The sequence below is a fragment of the Cydia fagiglandana genome, chromosome 27, assembly GCF_963556715.1.
Source record: "Cydia fagiglandana chromosome 27, ilCydFagi1.1, whole genome shotgun sequence".
NCBI lineage: Eukaryota > Metazoa > Arthropoda > Insecta > Lepidoptera > Tortricidae > Cydia > Cydia fagiglandana.
Window position 1 is genome coordinate 4,386,201 of NC_085958.1, and position 19,269 is coordinate 4,405,469.

At 40.2% G+C, this 19,269-nt stretch overlaps 2 protein-coding genes across 2 annotated transcripts; one reads left to right on the top strand and one right to left on the bottom strand.

The window, feature by feature from the left end:
- The first annotated feature begins 3,037 nt into the window (after positions 1-3,037).
- LOC134677953 (uncharacterized) lies at positions 3,038-14,692 on the top strand. The gene is made up of 4 exons (XM_063536388.1): positions 3,038-3,253; positions 3,552-3,670; positions 5,317-5,404; positions 13,488-14,692. Exons 1-4 carry the CDS (start codon positions 3,223-3,225, stop codon positions 14,690-14,692), a joined length of 1,443 nt encoding a protein of 480 aa, XP_063392458.1. The 5' UTR covers positions 3,038-3,222.
- Positions 14,693-16,413: 1,721 nt separating this feature from the next.
- LOC134677891 (gastrula zinc finger protein XlCGF8.2DB-like) lies at positions 16,414-18,538 on the bottom strand. Its single transcript, XM_063536333.1, has 3 exons — positions 18,184-18,538; positions 17,776-17,802; positions 16,414-17,236 (listed from the first exon to the last, which is right to left on the bottom strand). The coding sequence occupies exons 1-3, from the start codon at positions 18,446-18,448 to the stop codon at positions 16,515-16,517; spliced, it is 1,014 nt and encodes a 337-aa protein (XP_063392403.1). The 5' UTR covers positions 18,449-18,538; the 3' UTR covers positions 16,414-16,514.
- Positions 18,539-19,269: the final 731 nt, after the last annotated feature.

Here is a 19,269-nt window from a genome sequence, read left to right on the forward strand (position 1 = left end):
ACTGGCGTCACAAATTGGTATTCTTGCGCCCGTACTCCGTTTTATCGGTAATATCGGTCATAATCGGCGATTTAATTCGGCGAGCCAAATTGGCGTTTGCGTCCGCACGTCCTGATTCGATCGGGCAATTTAATCAGATTGGCGAAATATTTACTAGTCTGGATACGCCTTAAAATTCATGAAATCGATCACAAATAGCATTAAGTATGAAAATGTGTGTTTCAAAAAGAAAAATCATATAAAGTTAGTAGATTTTTTGTGAAATATATTATTTTCTGAATCTGAAAATCGATTTAAAGTTGGTCAAGCAGATCTTGTCAGTAGAAAAAGGCGACAAATTTGAAAAATGTAGGTGCAAAGCATAGAGGTACAATAATATAGAGAAGACATGGGGGAGGGGCCAAATGACCGAACGAGATACACTTATAGATCTTTCAGTAGGAGTAGCAGAGAAAGCGGTACTATTGCTTGTCCTTGTCACAGTCTCACTTTTTGTTTGTTCCCCACCTTTTTGTAAGTATGGGCTATGGTGGGCAACAAATAACCCGACCGAATTACGTAGATTGTTTTTGGTATATTGTCAGGAATGTTTTTAATATTGTCGCATTGCGTATGTTTTGTCCCTCACGGAGGCACGCACACACCACTTCTATAGGATGCTACTTCTATGGTGCAAAGGGATATCGTCTCATAGAAAATTTGAATTTCGCGGCTTTTTGTACTGACAAGATTTGCTTGACCAGCTATACCTACCCATACAATACAATAATATAAAAATGTGACTTAAGCAGCAAAAACGTGACTTTTAGGGAAACGAAACGTAACTTAGGACTCCAGAGCCCTGGCAACACTGAAGCTCAGGCTTGGACACGACTGTCTAACGAGAGTCTTCCTTAACGCGTCTGGCCAACTCAATTGTATCGCCTGCAGAAGTCTTTGAGACCAAGTTCGGCCTGGCCAGCCACATTCGAGCCCATAAGGGTTCCCCCAAATATGTCAACGCGGAATCGGCAAAATCCGATGGAAAAAAGCTTTATGTCTGCGCAATAAGAGCGAGAAAGTCGTCGTTCGGCTCGGCTCGCATCGGCCGGCGCCGGCCGACGCGTCGTCGGCTTCTTCTTCTTCTTCTCTTCATATATCTGGGGAGACCCTTATTGGCTTAATACGTAGTTGCTGAGGTCGCCATCATCAGAGGACTATAGTAATTTACTTTCTATACATCTCACTCGCACTAATATACTAGTACGAGGGGGATGCATAGAAAGTAAGTTACGTTCTCGATAGCGTTTATGTCCGTGCCAAACTGAACCACTACCACCAGTTTTGACATTGACAGTAAGTCTAAGTAACTTACTTTCTATGCATCTCGCTCGTACTCGCATATTAGTGCAAGTGAGATGTATAGAAAGTAATTTACGTAGACGCGAGCGTATCTGTCAATGTCAAAACTGTACGGTTACCATCAGTTTGTCACTGACATAAACGCCGTCGAGAACGTAATTTACTTTCTATACATCCCGTTCGCACTAATATGCGAGTGCGAGCGAGATGTATAGAAAGTAAATTACGTTCTCGACGGCGTTTATGTCAGTGACAAACTGATGGTAACCGTACTGGTGGTAGCCGTACTGGTGGTAGCCACACTGTCACGCATTTTAGAATGAATCAATTGATCACGTTTGTCATAATTATAATATAATAAACGAGTACAGACGAACTGATAACGATTTTATGAATGGGCAAAGATTTCAGTGTCCTAACGTCGCATGTCTCAATGGGTCTCATCGCGTTAAAGACCTTATAAGTGATGTTTGCTGTCAATGACAAAGGGCAGGGTATTGATTAAAAACCTTAAGACCCAATTCATAAATATTTATTGTTTACTATTTCAACACAGATAACGTTGCTGTTAAATAAATATTCCTCGGTATTGCACTTGGGTCACTTGGGTTACACAAACAACTTATTTTTCACCGCAGCAGCACGTAAAAACACTCTACCTATTCTTTAAAAACTGAAGAGAAATTTGTATTTTATACGCGCCCGTTCTGACCAGTATGATCATTGTCAAGAGGTCGCTGTTATTCTCATGTAGGGTGACAGTTCGGCGGTATTGTCATCATCATCATCATCTCAGCCATAAGACGTCCACTGCTGAACATAGGCCTCCCCCTTGGACCTCCATACGTGCCGGCAGGCGTGGCTCACTCCGCGATTTCGTCGCTTTGCTACAGGCACAGAATAAATAATAATACTACCGTACAGAAAGGAAACTTCCTACAAAACCGAAGTTTGACAGCGGTTCAGGGTCGAATCATGCTATCCCTTTCTAATATATGATACTATCCCTTTCGGCTATTTAGGGTTGTCAAAATTCAAGTGATTATCTTATCTGTGGTCGTGCACGCAGAAGGAAGTCAAGTGGTGCCAACCCTAATAATTGCTCGGAGCAATGCTGAGCCGAGCGGAGCCGATTTTGACCGATCTCAGGAGTTTCGCACCCCTGCTACAGGTAGCTAAAACTCCATCCGTTCGACCCCAATTTTGGGGTTTGCCATAAGCCGCGCGTGGCGCTGTCGCCACCTAGCGGCCATATCTGTGCTGATCGTGACAGACGCGTTTTGTTAGAGAGTGAGTCTTCTGTACCTAGTACTATTATTTATTCTGTGGTGCCGGTTGGAAGCGACCCGCATCCAGCGTCTTCCGGCGACCTTAACAAGGTCGTCTGTCCATCTTGTGGGTGGACGTCCTACGCTGCGCTTGCTAGTCCATGGTGTCCACTCGAGCACTTTTCGACCCCATCGGCCATCTTCTCTGCGTGCAATGTGGCCTGCCCATTGCCACTTCAGCTTGCTAATCCGGTGGCCTATGTCGGTGACTTTAGTTCGTCTACGGATCTCCTCGTTCGGCGGTATAGTATGAAAGTATGAAGAAATTAGTTCCAATGAAATTCCGCAACATGGCGCGTGATCATAGAGTGGTCAGAGTCTAGACGGACTTTTGCGAGAAAACTTAGCCATTACATTCTGTTCTAAACTCTTTCTTTAAAAACTTAATGCTAATACTTTATTGTCACGTCAACCCCTCTGTCAATTTTATAAGCTGACCATGTTATTTCGTATTTATTTATTAAGTTTTTTATTACATTTTACAACGAGCAGGGTTAATAAGCATTTAAAGATATCGTGTGGCTTGGACGAAGTTTCAAGAGATTCCGTAGCTATGAAGTTTTACGTACATATTAAAAATATAGGTATGATTTGAATATCAGCTATCAACAAAAACATATTTCGTCATCTAAGGTTATTGAACTATTATTACTAATGTATAGAACCGGTATAGACAACCAGTATTTTGCGCCATGTTGTTTTGAAAACAAACCATAGAAGTAGAGCGTGAATCTCGCGACCTAAACGCGTAATAAGCGCCATGGATTTTACGGCGCTTACGATGATTTGGTCGCGTGGTCAGGTTGCGATTGCGACTTTCCTACTTTTCGCACTTGTATCGTAAGCCTATTTATTACTGGGCCATGTTTAATCCTGTTTCAGGCAAGGACTGTAAAGTGGAATGCATCCCAGGCAGATGCTGCACAGAGCAGGGGGATGAGGAGAACTGCGATGTCGTGAAGTTGTTTGGGGGGTGTTTGCAGAATGTTCCCTCTGGTGAGGTCAAATTAATTTTTCATATCTGATGCTCTGTAAGAGGGTCTAAAAGGTGTGCAGATAATGATATTACGTTTCTGCACTAGAGCATTTTATGTTCCAAGTATGATTTTATAATTTTGTTTACGATAAGCCATTCAAATTTGGGTATAAATTGATTTGATATACAATTTCCATTCTGATATTTGACTTCCCATTCCACAAATAACGATACCTTTGCCTTAATTGTTAATTGAATGTACCCTCAAAAAAATGTACCCATAAAAATTTATACTTAGTCATGTTTTGCTTTCCTCGTATTCGAAATAAAAAGTAGTGTGTGTAACTCGGGTGAAAGGCATTATTTCAGCCTCAGATTATTGGCGCTCTCACGCATAATAGTGCCTTTCATCTCTTGGTTAACAATCTACTATTAACCCGTAGGTTTTGCTTTCAGTACATATAGTCTGTATCTTTTGGCTTAAACTAATAACGCATAGACAGATAGTCCCCATACGGTGAACCTGCCAAAAGTGAAGCCGAAACACGATGGATGTGTGCGTGCGACGCTCGTGTTTTACGCTCAGCAAACACACACATATATACAAAATATGTTGCCAGTATTCATTTACATCTCTCAAAGTAGGGGATTTTTAACAACATCCACACTTGGTTATTAATAATTAGGAAGTGTGTAGATTCGATTTTGTAGCAAAAGCTTTTTGTTTATTTTGGGATTTATGGCATTTCTGTACTTTGTGAAATAAGGTTTAAATAAATAGCTGATAAGTTTTTACTATTTTACTTTTATTCAACAAAATAAAAGTGCATAAAATAATAAGAATACATTTAAATATGACAGAGCATATTCGACTGTGTTTAGTCGGTTTCCAATGTTTCCATAATGCGTCATTCCGATTTAGTCTAATTTTTTCCTTCCATCTCGCAGACAGCAGATCAGTCAGAAAACTGAAACGAACATTACACATAATAAAAATAAGAAAAAAACTAAATACCTAAAAAATTAACTTAATTATAATTTTCTACAATTATACAATGAAATTCAATTGAGCGTATTTATTTGAGAATGTAGACGTCATGTCCCATTTGGAGGAAAAAATATTCACTACACTGGCAACATTTAGAAGAAATGGCAGCGGACGAAAATTTGGATTTTTTTATTTACGATTATGTAAAAATATCACCTTAAACTCGGTACTTACGCGTGAAATGTAACATCGGGCGGTTTGTTTTTATTATATGATGTGTTGTGACACCCATTTACTGTACAAACAACCATCTTTCCTGTAGTTTTTGATTTTTAAACGGGAGGTGTACACTCACCGATTTGACTTTGAGTACTGCGACGGCCGTTCGAATACGACGATACGAGTGTGACGTGACGTCGCACTTGAAATGGCTTCACTGGGGGTGTACGGACTAGGAATCTATGCCTTATAAATCTATGTCTTTAGGTGTTTAAATGAAAGTAAACGAACAATTTGTACATTTTCGAGAAGTTATTACATTTATTGGGTAACCGACCAATTACAAAACCGCCTGGATCAGTCACTGTACGACCTGACTTTAACCTACCTACATTATTTGATCGTGTAATGTTTTCATCTAAACTAAAGTACTAATAGTAGTTATTTATTTTTCTCTAGGCGAGACAAGGACAGTGCGATTAGCTGCGCCTCTTCTCGACCCCTTCGAGAGGCGTGGCTTCTGTGTCGTACACGTCAATTCAAAACTCAAAGGTAAGTCAGGTACAGTCAGCAACAGAACTATTAGTAAACCGGGCGAGGTATTCAAAATGGCTCCATAGTCAAAGTCCATTACATAACCTAAATATCTAGACACGCGGCAGCGTGTCAAGCCAAGTTCAAGCAAAGGAACTGGCTAGCCAGCGCCAAGTGTAATATTACACGAACCACTTGGTGCCACTTTTGACCCTTCTATAACTCAAAACATCTTTAACGTAAACACATAAAACTACGTGTGTTTAATTATATCCATAAGGATATCTAGAAGCCCAAATTTCATGAAGCTAGCTCAAACGGTTATAAAGATATGAAGGTCAAAAAGTCGTAAATTTTAAGACTGACTGTGTAGACGACGCAATATACTGGACCTGAAATGAATAACCTGAAACATAAAACTTAGTAATTAATATACATTTTAGTTTAATATTATAAAATCATATTACCTTACTTACCACTGTTGTTTTCTATGTATCTATGTGTGAATAAAGTGTGCGCGAGAGCATGCATATGTGTGCAATGAGCATCGGCTATCGACCAATCAACGTCAGTTCCCAAAAACGCCACCGAGCGACACACGCATGTCCATGCGCTCTAACACTTACCTCAAAAAGTATCCCTAGTTGTTCTCATTTCTGCTCCTCTCCACCCGTGGCTGCAATCGTCGGCTACACATGGTCCTATCAAACCGGATCCAGAGGAGTACGGATGTCGGGACGCAAAGGAATGTTCCACACGCCTCCGCACACCATGGTTAAAACGCGGGGTGCTCTCGAAAGAGAAAAGTTGAAACAGGCCACGGATGCTCAGAGTGAAGTGCCAGGCCCAAGGAACTCCAAAGAAGAAGAATTTACGGATCACGCAAGCCAGTTCAACGCGAAGGCACTCAGTTTGCAGATTCAGCCCACCGCAAAAGAGGGTAGCATCAAAACTGAAACTGAACATGGATATCACCGATCCAATACTTCGAATAAGACTTCGATGTCTTCACTACAAGCAAAAAGAAAGCAATTAGAGTTAGACGCCGCCGAAGCTAAAGCTAGGATCGAGAAGGAGTTAATAGACAAAAAGCTAGACGCTGCACTCGCTAAGCTGGATGAAGAATATTCTCAGAAGTCGCGTTGCAGTGAAGAACAACGATCTATTTTGTCCGAAACATCTCAAAAAGTAGAACAGTGGCTCGAGAAAAGTCGCCAAGACGATCAAGATGAACGCGCTCTCGCGACTCCTTGGCAAGAACCGAACCCCGGACCCAGCTCACTTCAAACCCTAGCACAAGCAATGGAGAAACTAGCTACTACAACTCAAAGTGCTAATACTCGCCTTTTATCTCGATTAGCCACGTCTAAGGACTTACCGCTATTTTCGGGTGAATCGCTCGAGTGGATACAATTTAAAAAATCATACGAACAATCCACGAAGTTATGCAACTATAGTGATACTGAAAATATCGCAAGATTAGAGAAATGTCTCCGTGGTGAAGCTAAAGAAACGGTCTCATCTTTATTTACGACTGACACCTCACCACGCGCCATCCTAGACGCACTAGAGCTACGATTCGGAAGACCTGACCTAATCATAAATAAAATTGTATCACAATTTAAGAAATTGCAACCTTTACCGCAAGCGTATCATATCGAGTTGGTGAACTTCGCCGTCAAAGTAAAGAATTACGTGGCAGCTGCAGAGTCTATTAATCAGACCGACCATCTTCGAAGCCCTGAGTTACTAAGCATCGTTATATCAAAGTGTCCCAGTGCGCTTATCAACAAGTGGGCAGATTATATATACGAACACAGCGATACAAACAAAGCTAAATTACAGTTATTCTCCGAGTTCCTGCACAAAGAAGCTACGAAGATCGCCGCCGCTGGTGTAACTCATATCCATTCTCAAAATGAACATAAATTTCCCAAAAAGATGGAAGACCGAAAACATCAAGTTCACCCCATTTTAAACAACGATAATGATACTAACACGAAGTGCAAGTTTTGTAAAGTGTCTTATCATCCGCTGACTAATTGCGCGAAATTTAAACGCGCGCTACGCAAGGATAAATGGCGCTTTGTTAAAATAAACAGAATATGCCATAAATGCCTGTTGCTAGGCCACGGGAAAGAAACCTGCCCGGCCGCATCGTGCGATATCGACGGCTGCGGGCTGCCCCACCACCGCGTCCTTCACTGGCCGCACAAACCTAACGCAGCCAGCGCAGCGCCCCGCAATAGCAGCACCAACGTAGACCTAAATAATACGCCAACATTAAGTGCGACAGATGAACCTGTCAACAACAATCCCACGACCGCAACCGTTACCAATACTGTCGTGGAACCTAGTGATAGTGTTTACCTAAAGCCTGTACGTGTGAACCTCCATGGACCTAGCGGCACTATTGCTACTTATGCCCTTTTGGATGATGGGGCCGCAGTGAGTCTGATATCAGCTGATCTTGCTAACTGTGTCAACCTTCAAGGTCAGCCAAAGACAATACGTATGAAATGTGCATGGAAATCTAAATTCGAGTGTACAATTGAAACTGTGAACTTTAAAATCTCGAACTCTAGTGGTGAAATGTACGACTTACGTGCGCGAAAAATGAGTGAGCTAGACTTACCAACACTGGACCTATCTAACGTGAACTTAGACTCTTACGATTATTTACGCGACCTAAAAAGTGTTATACCCCGCTGTAATATGGAACCGAAGTTATTAATCGGACAGGACTATTACCATTTGTTAATGCCGTTAAAGACTGTTCATCGGGGCGATTTTGAACCTTGTGCCACATTAACAAAACTCGGTTGGTGTTTACACGGAACCTTACCTGCAGCCATATTCGGTCGACATTCGACCGCCGAGCATGCCTTGACAACAGTGCTGTACGAGCGCGCTAAACCGGCCGCCGAAATCTGCAACGCATGCACTCCGCCCTCCACCGCCACCCCCGCGGACATCCTTACCGCGCGGCGGGAGACGCACACATGCACAGACGCAGACACACACTCATCACCACCATGGTCAAGCGATGCACTTAGCGACAGCGCAGATAAACAACTTCATGAACTGGTTCGTCGATCGTTTGCACTCGAATCAATAGGAGTGAACTCTAAGCCACGCGTAAATAAGGACGACATTCGTGCAATCAACGTCATTGATAACTCTGCAAGATTAATTAACGGGAGTTATGAAATTAGTTTACCATGGAAAAATGATGCTAAACTGCCTGACTCTTACCCAAATGCTTATAAGAGATTCCTGGCTGTGGAAAGAAGAATGCTGTCAGATGAAGGATACGCCTCTAGGTATACGGAGCGTATTAATCATTTACTTGAAAACAATTACGCCCGATTATTATCAGACGAAGAGTTGTTGACGCCACATAAGCGCGTATTTTATTTAGCCCATTTTGGAGTTGACAACAAAAACAAGAAAAAATTGAGACTAGTGCATGACGCGTCAGCCGCCACGGCCGGTCGCTCCCTGAACGACTACCTACTCCAGGGTCCTGACCTACTTCAGTCTTTACTGGGCATCATGCTACGCTTTCGAGAAAAACCAGTTGCAATTATGGGCGATATAAAAGAATTCTTCCTTCGCATCAAGATAACGAAAGAAGACCAGCACGCGTTACGATTTTTATGGCGCGAGAACGTAAACAGCGAACTAAAAACCTACGCTATGACGTCATTGTTATTTGGAACCAATTGTTCTCCATTCATTGCACAACATATTAAAAATAAAAATGCAATGCGATTCCAAAACGAAATGCCTGAAGCGGTCGAGGCCATCCTGAAGTCACATTATATGGATGACTACATCGAGAGTGTGGACAACGAGCAGTTGGCTATCAAGATGATAAAAGAAGTTTCCGAAATCCACAAACAAGGTGGCTTCGAAATAAGAAATTGGATATCTAACAAACCTGAAGTTTTAGAATGCACGCCAAAAGAAACCTTAAGTGACAAGGCAATAAGGTTCAAAACCGGATGCGACGACGTACCTGAGAGAACGCTTGGGTTGCTATGGTACCCGGCCAGCGACACATTCGGCTTTGATTTATCACTTAAACGCATTCCGACGGAGATAATTAACTTGCAACGAAAACCCACGAAGCGGGAACTCCTGCGCATCTATATGTCAATATTTGACATTTTTGGCTTTCTTGCACCATTTACTGTCAAAGCAAAAATAATGCTACGAAATATCTGGAGAACGGATACTAAATGGGACGATGAGATCCCTACGAATGAATATACAGTATTTCGCAACTGGATAACGGAATTACAATCTTTGAAAGATTTGCGCATTCCGAGATTTTATTTTCACGGCGCCGGCGAACAAGTTATGAGCGAGCGCGATAATACTGATAACGCTCGCCGCCACACCTTGCGCCAGAATGAGACCACTATAGAACTCGAACTTCACATTTTTTGCGATGCTGCTCCTACTGCATACGCTGCCGTCGCTTATTGGCGCAAAATATGTAACGTCAATGAAGTACAAGTTTCATTCATCGCGAGTAAATGCCGTTCGTCACCTGTGAAGAAATATATAACTATACCTAAACTGGAGATGGAATCAGCTGTTATCGCCTGCAGACTCGCTGACACAATAGCGCGCGAACACAGGTTGACCGCCTGCACACGGTACTTCTGGACCGATTCTTTAATCGTTTTGCATCAAATAAAAAACGATACGCGCAACTATAAAGTTTTTGTCGCTAACAGACTTGGCGAAATTGATGAATTATCTCAATCCTGTGAATGGAATTATATACCTACCGACTTGAATATAGCTGACAAAGCGACTAAATTAAATACTTACGAGTTGAATAGCGACTGCGACTGGCTCCGTGGCCCTGCATTCCTGTACTCGCCGCGCGACACCTGGCCGAAGTATGACGCTGCAAAACAAAAGATAAACAAAGATCAGCTGTTACAAGTAAACACGCTATATGAAATAAAAGATGAAGACTTACCTGTTGTTCCTGATTTGAATAAATTCTCTTCGTGGACCAGACTATGGAGATGTATGGCAAACGTTTTATTGTTTATTACGAGGTGCCGAAGACCTGGTAATGCGCAGATTGATGCCGACACGATGCAACGCGCTAAAAGAGAATTATTGCGTTACTCACAGATAAAATCATTTCCAGAAGAGATTTATGCACTGAAAAATAATAAGGCAATCGAACCAAGCAGCCGATTACGCAAATTAACGCCGATATTAGATGAACACGGATTGCTACGCGTCGGCGGGAGGATCGACGCTGCTTCGTATATTGACTACGACCTGAAACGTCCCGTTATACTTGACGGACGTGATTACATAACGAGATTGATAATCAAGTGTTATCACGAGATGGCTGCGCACGGTAATAATGAGACTGTAGTCAACGATATTCGTCAAAAATATTGGATTGTTAACTTGCGCCCTACAGTACGTACAGTCGCGGCACGATGTTTGTATTGCCGAATAAAAAAAGCAAGACCTAGTAACCCACGGATGGGAGACTTACCGGCGGCGCGACTCGCTCATCATCAACGCCCGTTTACTCACTGCGGCGTTGACTTATTTGGGCATATGGAAGTGACAGTCGGCCGTCGTCACGAGAAACGGTACGGAGTACTCTTCACCTGCATGACAGTACGAGCGATCCATATAGAATTGGTACCCTCGCTCTCTGCAGATTCCTTTATCATGGCCTTGAGACGGATGGCATCACGACGAGGCTGGCCATACAGAATGTACTCCGACCATGGTACCAACTTCAGAGGCGCTGACGCCGAATTGAGGAGATCGTTGAAGGAGATAAACGACCAAGCGAGTGTCAGAGACCTACTGACTACAAAAGAACTTGAATGGCGCTTCATATCACCAGCTAGTCCTCACATGGGCGGCTCCTGGGAGCGTTTAATTAAAAGCGTCAAGACATCCCTGAAAGTGGTCTTAAAGGAACGAGCTCCACGCGAAGAGGTTTTGATCACATTGTTGGCAGAGGTGGAAAATATTGTAAATAGTCGTCCGCTTAGCTACGTATCGACAGACCACGGCGACCCAGAAAGTTTGACACCAAACCACTTCCTCATAGGCTCCTCTTCGAACCTCCCAGTTCCTGGTGTATTTGATGACACTGACCTGTTTCGGAAGAAGATGTGGAGAATATCACAAAGACTTACCGATGCATTCTGGCGGCGTTGGATGCGCGAGGTACTACCAAATCTACTACCACGACAAAAATGGTGCCAAGAGGGCAAACAGCTGAAAAAGGGCGATGTCGTAGTAATCGTAGACCCAGCGATGCCTAGAAATGTCTGGCCCAAAGGACGGGTCCATGAAGTCCACGCTGGCGCCGATGGGCGCATTCGAATCGTCGATATAAAAACACAATCCGGAATGCTTACCAGACCAGTGGCGCGTTTAGCGTTGCTCCCCACAGCAGATGATGATTGTCCTTGACGGACAATGGGGCCGAGAATGTAGACGACGCAATATACTGGACCTGAAATGAATAACCTGAAACATAAAACTTAGTAATTAATATACATTTTAGTTTAATATTATAAAATCATATGTAGGTACTTACCTTACTTACCACTGTTGTTTTCTATGTATCTATGTGTGAATAAAGTGTGCGCGAGAGCATGCATATGTGTGCAATGAGCATCGGCTATCGACCAATCAACGTCAGTTCCCAAAACGCCACCGAGCGACACACGCATGTCCATGCGCTCTAACACTTACCTCAAAAAGTATCCCTAGTTGTTCTCATTTCTGCTCCTCTCCACCCGTGGCTGCAATCGTCGGCTACAGACTGACATACCTATAGTACCTAAACCTAACCTACTTCCAGATGACCTAGAAGGATGAAATTTGGAATCCAGCTCAGTTATTGTGTGAAAGCGTAGGAAAAAATCTAAAAATTAAAAAAAGTTATAAAATAGGGGGGGTCCCCATACAAAAAAACCATTTTTTATTGTGACTGACATATAAGTACCTAAACCTAACCTACTTCCAGATGACCTAGAAGGATGAAATTTGGAATCCAGCTCGGTTATTGTGTGTAAGCGTAGGAAAAAATCTAAAAACAAAAAAAAGTTAATAAATAGGGGGGGTTCCCATACAAATTTCTTTTTTATTGTGACTGACATATAGTACCTAAACCTAACCTACTTCCAGATGACCTAGAAGGATGAAATTTGGAATCCAGCTCGGTAATTGTGTGTAAGCGTAGGAAAAAATCTAAAAATAAAAAAAGTTAAAAAATAGGGGGGGTCCCCATACAAAAAACCTGTAATACGCGCTAAACAACCGGCCCACGGTGTGTCGTTGGCGGCGCGTGGCACCACATAATTAATACAAAGAACAGAAGTAAAAAACATGCAGCGGAAACACAAGAAAAAACATTAAATCTCAATACCTGCCTAGTTTTCTTTACAAAAAGTATTGATATCCCATCAAAAACATAAATGTAAAAAAGGAGAGCCAAGTTCAATACAAAAATTATGCTTGGCTGTGGGGTTCGCCGCAAAAAGAATGGAGATTTAAATGAGTGCCAAGTTCTATGCAAAATCCAAATATGTATTTATAGGAACAAAATAACATTATAAACAAGTATTAAACTCTATTTCTTTGCTTTATTGGATACCTATAACAATTGCTGTTATTTAAAAAAAATGTGAGATCTTAAAGTAGGTTAGATTTGGCTTGGCCAGTTTTTATCAGAATTACAAAATATATATGTTGAATAACTTTATAAAATGATTGATGTAATGAAAACTGGCCAAGTCAAATCTAACCTGCTTTAAGATCTCGCATTTGTTTTAAATAACAGCAATTGTTATAGGTATCCAATAAAGCAAAGAAATAGAGTTTAATACTTGTTTATAATGTTATTTTGTTCCTATAAATACATATTTGGATTTTGCATAGAACTTGGCACTCATTTAAATCTCCATTCTTTTTGCGGCGAACCCCACAGCCAAGCATAATTTTTGTATTGAACTTGGCTCTCCTTTTTTACATTTATGTTTTTGATGGGATACACCTCACACATGACACAATCATATCTTCTCCACAGATCATCCACTATACCGGGACACAGTGACCATACCCTTCGACACCGGCCGACCCTCTGACGTCACACCCTGCGCGCGCGTCGATCATGACGCGCTCAACGACTGCCAGCCAGTCAACTGTGACACTTATTACAACGGCCACAAGCCACATTTTAGCAAGCGCCTAAAACGATGTATATCAGCAGTCACCTGCTCTGAAGATGACATTTACGATGAGGATTTAAACAAATGTGTGGCCGGAATAACAGAAGACGATATTAAAGAAATAAAGTCCTTAAGTGATGGACAGAGAATGAAAAACAAAGATCATAAGAAAATTTTAACAAATACTACGAGAACTGCAGGCGCTACGCGGTATGCGGGATCACAGAAAATCATAGATTATAACTTTTGCAAATTACCAAAAAAGTTTTTAGACTGTTTGAAATCGCCAAAATTTTTGATTGGTGTAATTTGCGTGCAGTGCTGTTTAATTATTTTATTAGCCTATTATAATAGAGACAGATGTTACTGTTTTAGAAAAGATAAAAAACTTTTAAATAAGTTCTTTAATTATAGACAAGATGATTCCATAACCACACCTTTAATAAGCACAAGCCATGGTACACTAACTACGTGTCAATTTCAGACTGATTCTTCGTCTAACATTGACACGAAAATAAAATTGTATAAAGCTTGTCAAGAGAAGAATGCTAAAGCTAGCATGTCAGATGATATTCTATCGAGATGTCTTAAAAGACGAGATTGGATAGCGAAGCCTAAATCCTCAGAAATTATACAAAGTAAAGATCACGGTATACAAGTATATGATACAGTAGAGAAATCAGAACACGGGACATCTAACATAAATCAGGATATCGTGCCAGTAATATCATCAGAGCAGCAAGTGAAATGTTTTGAATATGAACCGCATGACTTCTACACAAAATATGTAACATCACTTCAGAGAACGCATTCATTGACAGAAAATTGCGCTCAAGCAAATTTTCCGAAGGATTCTATAGAGGATTTTTTATCAGAACGCGGTCGTAGTCCATCTAATTCAATGTCAGGGTCTAGTAGGACTTCTAAGAATAATTTAGATACGGTTCTTTCGTTACTGTCACAGAAGGTGCTGCCATTATCGGATCATGGAAGCGAGGATTTAGAGTTGTTACATATGTCGCGGGTCTCCGTTTATTCTTCATCAAACGCATCAGATTTATGAGATAATGGTTAAAGAATCTAGTAACTAAAACAAAAGAGAATTTGAAATAAAGAGTTACTGTCATGGTACATTTCCATCTTTCGACAGAATATTAAACCTATTAAAACGCCATTTGACTTCGACCATTATTCTTTCACTGATATGTGTTAACTTGTTAAATATGTATTAAAATTAACGCCATCTACTCGACTGTAGGCTAAAGGTTATGGCGCCATCGCTCGAAATGCTTGGACCATATCTTCGGAAAGAATAAGGATCAAAGTGAAATGGCGTTCTAACAGTTTTAATCTTTTGTCGAAAGATGGCAGTAAATTTACAGTGGCTTCATAATTTACTTTATGAATCCGCCTCTTCACACTCTATTCTCTTTGCTAAAACTTTTTTATGTGACTGAGATGTAACAGTTTGAATTTCATATGCAACGTCGTGGGTGCCGGCGTTTTAACCCTTTTCCGGGCCGCACCAATCTACAAGGTTTTCCCGAAAAATCCGTAATATATTCCGATTAATCCAGCTTTGATGCTTCATTTGAAGACAAGTCAAATTTCCCGAAAGTGCAATCTAATTTGAAGCTTAAATCGGAATGCTAAAGTTGAAATCTACTGGCACGTATGTGGTCGATAAATCGTGCCTAGAAAAGGGTTAAGGCGGTTGTCCCACCGCCGACAAGAAAACTAGCTATCGACGTTCTTGGTCAAGAAATTTACAATAAATGTGTGAATAAAGGATGTATTTATCGTTGATAACTAACTGATCACACTGCCAGCGACATCTTTTTTCAAAGCTGTAAAACAAAACTTGCTTATCAATACATCGGTATGCTTAGAGCATTTAATAATCGGAGTCGCCTTTAAGAGCTTACCCCACTGCCGGAAACCTTGCATAATTATGCATACTTTTGTATGGACTGACGTTTATCTGACATGGCTATTTGTAGGTTACGTACAAATCATGTACAAATAGCCATGCATTTCACGTGCCCCTCCCCCGCAAAAATCGCCAGACTGTTTTGTACAGAAAATGACAGCCATGAGGTCACTAAGTGATCTAAGGCGGTAGGGCAACTATCTAAAACATTATGGAAAACGCGAGCAATGTACTAAATATTTTATAATAAAGATTAAAAGAAAAGGTACTTTTATTTTGTTATTAACATATTCAAACAATAATATGATGCGTTCAGTGTATTTATCCATCAATAATACATCTATAGGTATTTTACACTCACATTTATTTTCACAGTATAATACACTGCAAGAAGATAAACACTAACCCCCTTATTCATAAAACTATGGGTCTGATTTATTTAAATTATGTTTTATCCCTTTCTTAAAAATATACAGGGTTACTTTTTTACCGGTACAATAAATTTTACCACATCATTGGTATCGATAATAGATCACATTGCACAAATAAAAATTAAAAAAATTATTTCGCATCAATTAATTTATCCTTCACCAATTTAGTAACTTCTGGTTGCACTAAGCCGCTCGCTAAATCGCGCGCGATGACGTAAACAAACAGTTGCCAGTTCGTGCGTTTGCTAATTGATGCGTAAGGCATCCACATTTTCTAGTACTTTAGCGGATAAGTTCGGGCATTGGTATTTTTGTTTTTTTGTTCCCAAATAGTAGTAACAAAGAATGCTGGTATTTTTTATTTTTGGCAACAATTACGTATGTTGATTTATTGTACTGGTAAAAAAGTAACCCTGTATAAGTCAAAATGACAGATGAAAGGCATACGATTATTAGCTAATAGAGGCTTGTAGCGCGTTTATCAATAAGGGGGTTAGGATCTTTTAGCTATCCTAATTCTTAATCTAAGACTCTGGCTCTTCCTTAACACTAACTGTCAAATTCAGAGCCTGTGGTGGTTCAATCTCGTTTCTTTTCTCAGGCGCTTTTCTATTACTCCTTTTCCTAGGTTTTAAAGGTCCTAAACTAGGATCTCTCTCACACACGATTCTTTTATGTCTAGCCAACGCCTTCTCATCTTTAAACGGCTTCACACATGTCATACAGCAAAACGGCACCTCACCCGCGTGTATCTTGTTATGAGTAATAAAGTTACGTTTATTCGTAAACTGTCTAGGGCAAATTTCGCAAGGATAAGGTTTTTTATCTGAATGCGTGATCATATGTTTGTTTAAATGCATTTTGCGCGCGAATTTCTTTTGGCACGTTTCGCAGGTGTAAGGTTTTTCCCCATTATGAGCTTTCTTATGATATGCTAGAAGATCTCTTCTTGTAAATTGTCTATCACAAAGGTCACATGGGTAAGGCTTTTCTGCAGAGTGACTTAGTAGATGAGAATTTAGCTGTCCTTTTTGCACGAACTGGCGCTGACAGAGATGGCACGAATAAGGCTTTTCACCGGTGTGGATTCTTAAATGGCAGGTTAAGTTACGTTTGTCGGCGAACTGTTTTGAGCATATATCGCACTTGAAGGGCTTTTCTCCCGTGTGTATGCGGATGTGGTCGATTAAGTTGCGTTTGTTGGTGAGTTGCTTGTGGCATATTTCGCATTCGAAGAGCTTGACACCTATAAAAATTATTATGGTAAATACAGTTCAGCGGCTGTAGCATGATTGGCTCTTTCTTCTGTCACATTCTAAGAAGTATGTAAGTGCGAAAGATAAAAACGTCACCATGCTAGCGCTGCAGAAGGAAAACTGCAACGAAAGTCATATTTTTTATGATATATGGGGCAAAATCCTCGAGAACTTAAAATGTATTATTTATTTAAGTAATACGGGTAAAAAATATTTCTTCAATTATTTTTTTAACCAGCCCAAACAAAAGAGACTTAAAGGAACAGTTATATGGTTCATTTTATATCGTGGACTGCGGTTACCAAAATTTAGCACAATATTTTTTTTTAAACATTTTTTTTTATTATTATTATGAATGGGCTTACTCATGGCCACAGACGTGTACACAGACCATGTAACGTTTGAATAATAAAAATACGGTAAAAACGTATCTTATCTTTTAAATTAAACCTTATTAATAGAGGATTGAAGGAACTGTCATAGGGACCATTATTCGAAGCGACACACATAATTTAAGGCTTTTACCTACCCATGTTAGCTGGGCCGTCGATCAACCCTGAAACGTGAACAATTTACATAATTAGAATTACAGTGTATTATTTTATAATTGACTGAAATGTCGTATAAAATAGTTAAAGGATTGGGTCTTCAAGAGGCCTTCAGAATTTGAGAGCCACATTTCAGTCATTCCCAGTAATTTCATTCTCAACCTTCGAAGCTTTTATGCTTCTAATGGACTTTTCCTGTTCTAATGGATTATTATAGAAATGAAATCTAGACATTTTGTGACCTTAAAGAAAAAGTAGTAACGTTGTAAACTACTTTTTTTAGGCCTTACGATATAATAACCAGAATATTTGAATATCTGTATAACATAGAGCACACAAAGTTTCACAATGCTACATTAAGAAAATAAAAAAAAAACAATAAAAAGTACCTGCAGCAACATGCGTCCGCAAATGTCTCTTCAAGTTAACACGCTTCGTAAACCGTTTCTTGCATACTTCGCATTTATACGGTTTCTCACCAGTGTGTACTCTCTTATGGATCGTTAGACACGACGCACTCCTGAATTTTTTGTCGCATATTGCACAGGAGTAAGGCTTTATGTCGAGGTGTATTCGAATGTGCGTGTTTAAGACGGTTTTGCTTGAGAAATATTGGTTGCACGTGTGGCATAGGAATGTCTTTTTTGATTTCATTTTTTTGTAATAGCTTAGAGGTTCGTTTGGTTGTGGTGCTGTGCTAACATCTGTATTTTTCTGGGATGCTGTGCATGTCTCAGTTGAAGTTGTGTCTGAAACAATGAGAAGGTTTCGTGAAATATTTCGTCACAAAGTTAACAACACCTGTTAAAAATATTATAGCTCCATTTTTAACCTCGTAAGGTACAATGTAAATTACAATGTAGGTACATATTATTTTCAAACTAATTTTAACCCTTCGTGAACCAACTAACTTATTGCTTAAATAAAAATAATTTACTGCTTTTCAAACAAAAGTCTATCACCCCAATTTTCTTATACAACAAGGTTCAAATTAAAAATAGGAATTTTTGTGTGGTGGGTTTTACTAGGCTATATTACAACGAAAAAACCAGTTAAGTGCGAGTCAGACTCGTGTTCCAAGGGTTTCCCTGCGTCACAGAATTTATAACAATGTTCTTTTACGTGAAACGTAAGTGAATCGTCCTTATAAACCCGTAGGGGTCGGATCAAAAACCAATAATTTATATCTCTGCAACTGTAACATGCATAGTTTTTACATCGATATTTAGAGAAAAGAAGCCATTACTCAGTATCAATTGTACCGCTGAATTGAAACAACGGACTGCTTTCTTAAATCCGACTTACGCTTGAGTGTACAGTCTGCAATAATAGGTTACACAACGGAGGCCGCAAAAATATCCGACGCGATCTTATTTGTAGAGCCATACGAGCGTGTCACATATTTTTGCGGCCTTCGAAGAGTAACATATTCGCCATTTCCTTATAAATTCCGTCATCAAATTAGAACCAATAAT

Coding starts and splice junctions, on each gene's coding strand:
- LOC134677953 (XM_063536388.1), top strand. CDS start 3,223: ATGAAGTTTTACGTACATATTAAAAATATAG. Junction 3,254..3,551: donor CGTACATATTAAAAATATAG/GTATGATTTGAA, acceptor ATCCTGTTTCAG/GCAAGGACTGTAAAGTGGAA. Junction 3,671..5,316: donor AGAATGTTCCCTCTGGTGAG/GTCAAATTAATT, acceptor TCTCTAGGCGAG/ACAAGGACAGTGCGATTAGC.
- LOC134677891 (XM_063536333.1), bottom strand. CDS start 18,448: ATGAAATCAAAAAAGACATTCCTATGCCACACGTGCAACCAATATTTC. Junction 17,803..18,183: donor GCGGACGCATGTTGCTGCAG/GTACTTTTTATT, acceptor TTCACGTTTCAG/GGTTGATCGACGGCCCAGCT. Junction 17,237..17,775: donor CGACGGCCCAGCTAACATGG/GTAGGTAAAAGC, acceptor TAATTTTTATAG/GTGTCAAGCTCTTCGAATGC.